Source organism: Betta splendens, chromosome 5 (assembly GCF_900634795.4).
Source record: "Betta splendens chromosome 5, fBetSpl5.4, whole genome shotgun sequence".
Taxonomy (NCBI): domain Eukaryota; kingdom Metazoa; phylum Chordata; class Actinopteri; order Anabantiformes; family Osphronemidae; genus Betta; species Betta splendens.
In genome coordinates, this window is record NC_040885.2 from 4,303,391 (window position 1) to 4,311,106 (window position 7,716).

A 7,716-nucleotide genomic window follows, 5' to 3' on the forward strand; every position below is an offset into this window, starting at 1 on the left:
TGGGCTGTGCCCTGTGGGACTTTTCCCACGGGGCCCGGCCACCAGGCGCTCGCATACGAGCCCTAACCCCGGGCCTGGCTCCAGGGTGGGGCCCTGGCTGCTCCATTCCGGGCGACGTCTCTGGCCTTGGTCGTGGTAGAAAAGCAGTATATTAACTAATTAACTAGTCATAATAAACCAGTTGAAAGCAGAAATATTGCAATATTTAGCTAAAGATTTAGATTGGTGGTCTTCTTTTGAAAGGCTATGGACGAAACGTGCAGGTAATATTACTAAACTATAAAGCAGTCTCATTAAATAGTCATATTTAACCAGTCAAAACCAAAATTTGAAACTTTTATTTTGAAAGTATTTGGAAAAGGTGTATGGACAATTGCCAATCTGTAAAACAGTCTTATTAATTAGCAGTCATTACCCACGCATAAGCATAACAATGGCTACATTACAGTCACTCAATACAGTGAATGTGATTTGCAGCATTCATTGTGATAATAAAGAACAAAAACAATACAGTGAATGCTGTATTACACATGTCCATTGGTTAGGTGGAGGTTTGTCAACATGAAAAATCGTTCCTCCGGGTCCTTCTGAGCGCTGTGCACCACTCTGCACCTAAACACAGAGCCCTGGTCTTCCGCGCTAGGAGTAAACTTGACAAAACTGAACATTGAGTAGAGGCCGTTGATGTTCAAGCTTGGGGGAGTGTTGAAGACGCTACAATCCAGCGGTTGTCCATCTTTAGTCCAAGTCACAGACACATGCTCTGGACAGAAGTCTTGGATGGACAGGTGCAGTGTACACTCTTCACTGGGCTTCAATGATTCACATGCAACAAATCTGACATTAGGAGGAGTTCCTGTTTCAACAAAGATATCACATAGATGTCACACTGATGCTACCTGGTGTGTGATGGATGTGGTTCTGCTACCTTGAGTGTTGATGTGGTACTGAGCATCCTTGTAGCCTGGGTCAGAGAAGCTGGAGTGATACACTCGGCAGGTGTACACTGCTCTCTCGTCCTCTCTGGCCATGACCAACTGGATCTTACTCCACACGCTGTAGAGGCTGTTGGAGCCAGAGAATGGCCCAAAGTGTGTGACGGCACGGACCTGTTCGCCGTCATTCCTCGACCACTCCAGGTAGACATCCTGGGGGTAGAAGTTCTCTACGCGACAGCAAAGGAGCAGCAGCCTCTCCACCTTGGGGATTTGAGGAATGCTAGAGATCCGGAGGAAGGACGGCTGTACTGGAGGCATGTGGTGAGAGGAGAGGACAGAAACAAGTAATGAAACTCCTCACTCCACTGCAGATGTCTTTTCAGGTCATCATTTTGTGAAAAGCATTTTGAAACTTATTTGAATATAGGTGAAAAAATTATCATCAACATCATTTGATGAATGTAACAAACTGTTTTATATTTTTAGGTTATATTTTTTTTTAAATTAACTATAACATTTTCAAAAATATAGTTAATTCATTATTTTCATAGCTGGTATTTCTTACCTTTTACCCTGAGTATGATCTCTCTGCTGATGCTCTCGCCCCTGCACATGATCACACACCGGTATTTAGACAGGTCTTCACTCAGATCCAGACACAGAGGCAGGATAGATGTGTGGTGTTCTTCTGCATCTGACACGAGTGATGCCTGTTTGCTCAGATCCTCGCTGACCAACAGAGACTCTGAGTCTGCCTGGGCAGCAGACTCTGCACTGCCGTGTAGTTTGAGCCATCTGACTCTGATCTCTCTGTCTTTGGCTCCCTGGATGGTGCATTTGAGCTCAGTTGGCACCTGAGCGTATATGATGCTGTCATGGCTGATTTGGGAAACACTTGGTTGAGCTGTGGAGACCGTAAGACAATAGTGTTGCAACAGCATCTTAATCAGAGAGAGAAAAGATCCTAACCGGAAATAGTATGTAGGACACAAAAAAAAAAGAATAATTCCAGTGATTGATGGTTGGTGGTAGTGCAGCGGTTAAAAATGTTTTTGTTCTGTTTCACTATTAAACACATGCAGCAAGCAGGTAAGTGAAGTGAAGATGAGAAGCTTTCAAGTAATGTGATTTAACTACTGCTGACTTTCTGTGCATGTACCTTTGCAGATGTACCGGTAGATGAGAAGAGCACCTCCAATAAGAGAGATTACCAGGAGCAAACTGATGAGGCTGGTGAGGGCTACCAGTGTGACAGGGTTGTACTCAAGCTGTGATGGAGCTGCAGGGAACCAGCATTAAGAGTGTAAGGTCCATTAAATATACAGAGAAGATGAACGTTAGTAACTGTCAGTGAGTAGTTACAGTCTCACCATGAACCGTTAGCATAACAGATGTGTTGTACAGCTGCCTGAAGCTCTGGTGCTCCACCTGGCAGGTGACGCGGATCCCCCTTTCTTGGACTGCAGAGGAGTGCAGCGTGATGCTGCTGCGAGTGCTATAGGTGCCGTTCTGATTGTGAACTGCCATCTTGGTGCAGACCCGGGAGAACTGGCTGAGCCCTGCCGGGACTGTGCTGGAGCCATTTTGGATGAGCCACGCCACTGCCAGTTTCTCTGGGTAAAAGCCTACGATGTAACAGTGTAGCGTCCTCTCCTCTCCTTCTGTCACTGCTGCATTTTTTGGTAGCGACACCCAAGGCTCAGCTGGAGGGAAGAGTTTAATACAGACACGTTGCTCCTCTGGCCAGGGCCAATTGATCAAGCCATCAGATGAGTTAAAACCTACAATTGGCTTGTGTCCATGCAGCAAGTGAACTGATTATAGTTGTGTTGTGAGGGTTGAAACACTAGTTCCCTACAAATCTCCTTCAAAGCAACTTGTGCATCAAAATCTCCCTATTGGGTTTAGGTTAAACAGTCTAATAGGCCAAAACCAATGCACAAGAGACACAAGAGAACATGTAACATCCACACAAAAGGCAGCTGACTCATCTGTGAGGCAGCTGACCCATTATGCAACATGTAACCCATTCACATGTTGAGGAAAACCCATCCATCCATTTTCTAAACCGCTTACTTAAAACCTAGTGCGGGGTCACGGGGGTGGAGCCTATCCCAGCTGGCTATGGGCGAGAGGCAGGGCACACCCTGGATGGGTCGCCAGTCCAACGCAGGGCAACACATAGACAGACAACCATTCACTCACACACGGGCAATGGAGAGAAGCCAATCAACCTAAGCACGACTGTGGGAGGAAGCCGGAGAACCCGGAGAGAACCCACGCAAACACGGGGAGAACGTGCAAACTCCACACAGAAAGGCACCAGGAATCGAACCCAGAACCTTCTTGCTGTGAGAAGACAGTGCTACCCACCGCACCACCGTGAGGTTGAGGAAACCGGTTGAGGAAACCGCAACATAAAATTATACTTCTACTGCAGAAAGTTGGAAATGTGAAAATCCCATTGTTCCCACTAGAATACAGTCATTCCACAGACATGGGGAGAATATGCACAGAGAAGAACCTTCATGATGTGAGCTAAGAAGATAACCTGGATTTCCCTGCCCTCTCTGCAGGGTATTTATCATTGCAGAGTCCACAGGAGTGCTTCCTCCATCCTCAAGGACCCCACCCACCCTCAATATGAACTGTTTACACTCCCTCCCTCAGGTCGGAGGTACGGGAGTCTGGAGTGTAGGACCTGCACACTCAGGAGCTCATTCTCAACCAATTGACTCATTCAGGTCTGACTGTTACTGATACCGCTGCTATTATTTGCATACTGTCATGCTGCTATTACTTGCACACTGCACATTACTTGCTTTTACTTCAGACTCTGTTACTTTAACAAACTCATCCTCTGTAGTGCTGCCATTATTATTATACTTCATAGTTTCTATAGCTTTTAGTTTGACTGTATTTTTATCAGTATTATTTCATTTTGTTCTGGCATTCAATGTGGACAAGCAATGTAAGAATTTCATTGTACAGGGGAACCTGTACATGACAATAAACGCTTTGACTTGACTTGATGTGAATCAACAGGACTAAACACTCTTAACTTTCAAGCATTATGTTTCTCAAGCTTATCCAACCACATTAACATAAACCATTTAGACTAAAAGTGGATTGTGTTATTTATTGTTAGAGATGGGAAATGAAACATACCCAGCACTTCGAGGGATGTGGTCTCTATGTGGACCACGGGTGTGATGATCCTGCAGGTGTACAGCCCTTCATGTGCCAGACTTATGTTATGCAGGTGCAGAGATGCATTCCTCTGAAGCAGACCCAGCCGATCCACGATGCTGCCGTCAGAGTTCAGCGCTCTCCCGTCTTCAAAGGTGTACAAGATACTCTTTTTGGCGTGTTTATCCACCATGTTCCACTCCACAATCAGATCGCTCCACTCAACAACTTTACTGTTAAAGAGGCACCTGAGAGCCACGTCTGTTCCCACCAACACACTGCGCTGCCACATGGCGTTGGCGAGAAAGCCTGTGCATGAGATTAAAGACAATAAGAAAATGAATAGTTTAATGGACATAACTACTGCTCACCTACTGTACCTTTGCAGTGCAGGGCAAATAACACAACTTGAAGGAAAAGTTTTACATTCATTCCGATTTATCATGTTGTTAGCACATTGTGAACTTTGATACACATGGTTTCAGATAACTGTGTTCACAGTTCAAACACTGGTGAGCAGGGCTTGGCTGTGGCCAGCAAACATTTACCTGGCTGTGAAGTACCCGCCACCATCTGGGTGCTGTAACTCTCGGACTTTGATCGCTACCTGCTGAATCAGCAACCATAAGACAATTAACACTAGTGTTTGTAAAATGACAGGTGTTCGGGGATCAGGGTCAGACAGCTGGGACTGATCATGCTTCTCCTCTTCAGGCTGAAACCGCTTGGGACACTCTGCCCCCACTAATGATCACTAATCAAATCTTTTCCTGTGTTGTAACTGACCATCATTGCTGCACTTTCTTGGCTCTTTAACGGCCACTTTTTAATATGTAAAATAAAATTAATTGAATTTTCCATCATGTGTTGCTGGATGTAAGCACAATGTATGAAGTCAAATGTTTCTGCAAGTTCTAAGCTAAACGCTGTTCATTTCCAGCCTCATGACAAGTAAACAGGAACAACATTTTTTCAAAAAGTTTTCCAAAACTTTGGATTTAAATGGTACTTTTGTTTGAACAATTTGAACAAAACATTCAGAAGCCTTGTTCTAGAGAAGGGGCTCGTTCTAGAGAACCACAAAAATGAAGGACTCATGGATTTGCAGTGACAGGTAGGTCACCACAGGTTGATGGTCTCAAAAACAACACTTAATGTTAATAAACATATTTGTTTTAAACTAAATATGCCAGATGTTGGTCTTGCGCTTCAAAAAAACTCACACACACACTCAAGCACACCCTTTACTTTACAACAAATCATTTTATTTTGCACACACTGAAATGTTGCGAGAAAGGCTTGTCCCTTTGCACACCATAGATCCTCATCCCACCATGGACCTCTTCCTCCCTCTCAACCGAACCTCATCAAGCTTTTTAATGACTGCTGACGACCTCTTTGATGATGCGGCATAGCTCTTCAGCAGCTTCTCAAACAGTTCCTCTGTGTTGGGGTGGGTACTGAGAAAAGCTTTTTCTAACACATACAAGTCTACCCCCTTGTCCTCAGGCAGAGCAGAGATGTAACTCAGGCCAAAGTCGATGAGGATAAGCTCTGACTCTCCAACATTCAGGACGCATCTCAGCAGCATGTTGGAGGTGGTCAGGTCTCCGTGGATGACATCCTCGTCATGCATTTTGGCAAGGATCTGACCAATGTGCTCAGCCAGATGCTCCAGCTCCCTCTCCTTACAAGACTTAGACTGAGTAGATGAAATGTAGTCACGCACAGTAGAGGAGCCCACAATTTCCTCCAAGAAAATACAATGGGATTTGTAGTCCACGAAGTAGACAACAGGGGCAGATATGCCTGAAGAGAAGATAATAGGTTAAGTTCTTGTTTAATAAATGGTATGGTTGTGATGTCTGACTCCAATGTATTGTGGTTGTACAAAAACAAGAGTCATGAAGTTTCAGAGTATCATTGTACTCTTAATATAAAGCTTAAATGTCAGGTGGATTATTTTGTTGATCAAGTAATCACTGAAGCTGTGAAAATACTATATCAGCACCAACTGCCTGTGAAGCCAGGTTATAGTGTAACCTGTCACCTGGAGGCCTGATTTGAATGGCCTCCAATGGATTCATGCTTCTTTACGAATAGTTACAGTAAATACAGTTAAATCTGATAATGTAACTGCAGAGCAGTTTAATTTCCTTCAGCCACTAAAACAGCGGGACTTGCCTTGTTGGTTTCGGCATTTCTCAAACCGCGGTGAAGTTGGTTTGACGTTGGACATTCAACAGACGTTCGAATGAACGCACCTCCAAAAAAGCGGTCCGTGTTTGAACAAGCGATACGCGTTTTGCGTTCCGCGTTCGCTACGCGAACACAACGAAGCTGCTCGGCTCTGCTCTGTGGGTTAGAGACGATAGCAGTGAGAAAGAGACAAGAGGCAGAGATGGAGGTAGCGGAGATGAAAATGCTAAGGTTCTCTTTAGGAGTGACAAGATTGGACAGAATCAGGAACAAGCTCATCAGAGGGACAGAGCTCACGTTGCATGTATAAGCAAGAGAGTCAGGGAGTCCAGACTGAGATGGTGAAATTAGACACATTTTGGAGCAGGTTTGGGCGGTATTGAAAATATTACAGTAATATGTATAGTAAAATACTATAGAAAATATGCAAGGTAACTATATCCTCATAAAAATGGTCGTGCCTTGTGAAGGAGATGTAGACACACATTTCTGAGCAGGTTTTGGACCAGTAGGTCATATGGTTTGGACGCTATTGAATTATTAATTTCTTGAAAATCCAACTAATTTATCGTCGGTCCCTAAATCAACGTCTTCATCGTCGAGCGGTCTCGTTGTGTCCGCGTAGCGAACGAGAAACGCGGATCGCTTGTTCAAACACGGACCGCTTGTCCGGAGGTACCTTTAGTCGATTTGTCTGTTGAATGCCCAACGTCAAACTAACTTCACCGCGGTATTTCTCAATGACCCGCAGGCAAGGTTAATCCAAACGTGGAACAAGCGTTAAAACTAATTTAGACAAACGCGCATAGACGCTTTAATAGCACGGGGTCATGGTCTCCTGGTGACAGACCAGCCGGATTTCACTTGCCTGCTCTCCGGCAGCGCAGTATGGAGCGGACCTCCTGAACTGTCCTGCGATGGGTCAGCTTCTCGTCCAGCACCGGGTGTCTGTAGCATTTGGGGAATCTTTCCTTCACTATCGTTGGCTTTCCCAAGAAGCGTGCGCGGTACAGCCTGGCCTCTGCTCCCTGTTTTAGTAATTGAGCCCCACGGAAGAACTCCGGATCCGCCATGCCGTCCCGCTGGGCCTTGTTTATGTCTGCTTTCTTCTGCGGGCGCTCCTGCGCTTCCTCTGCTCGTTGCTCAGTGCTACCACCTACCGGCTAGAGCAGGAAGCGGATTTATAAACGTACACAGTTCAGAGGTGTAAGAAGCCTCACTAATTGTGAGCTGCTTTGATTCATTAGCTCATTACATTGCTCTTATTCCCGCTAGTCTAAAAAAGCTTTGACATTGTTGGCGTTTTTTAACAACGCTTCAACTTTATCCTGTTGTATTCATGACTGTACCAGTGCATGGATCCATTTTTTTGCACTTCTGCAATAATAAA

General features: G+C 45.0%; 1 protein-coding gene, 1 long non-coding RNA gene and 1 gene segment (V, D, J or C); 1 reads left to right on the forward strand and 2 right to left on the reverse strand.

Moving 5' to 3' along the window:
* Positions 1 to 322: 322 nt before the first annotated feature.
* LOC114856184 (Ig mu chain C region-like) lies at positions 323 to 5,345 on the reverse strand. The segment is given in 7 exon segments: positions 323 to 856; positions 929 to 1,246; positions 1,504 to 1,842; positions 2,098 to 2,217; positions 2,309 to 2,641; positions 4,107 to 4,436; positions 4,676 to 5,345. Coding segments are annotated over 7 exon segments (1,797 nt in total).
* On the forward strand, positions 2,416 to 3,980 carry LOC121202277 (uncharacterized). Its single transcript, XR_005897777.2, has 2 exons — positions 2,416 to 2,555; positions 3,515 to 3,980. It is a non-coding gene; the product is annotated as an uncharacterized LOC121202277 (long non-coding RNA).
* A 25-nt stretch (positions 5,346 to 5,370) lies between the features above and the next one.
* Positions 5,371 to 7,488, reverse strand: tp53rk (TP53 regulating kinase). Its single transcript, XM_041070848.2, has 2 exons — positions 7,195 to 7,488; positions 5,371 to 5,936 (listed from the first exon to the last, which is right to left on the reverse strand). The coding sequence occupies exons 1-2, from the start codon at positions 7,397 to 7,399 to the stop codon at positions 5,452 to 5,454; spliced, it is 690 nt and encodes a 229-aa protein (XP_040926782.2). The 5' UTR covers positions 7,400 to 7,488; the 3' UTR covers positions 5,371 to 5,451.
* Positions 7,489 to 7,716: the final 228 nt, after the last annotated feature.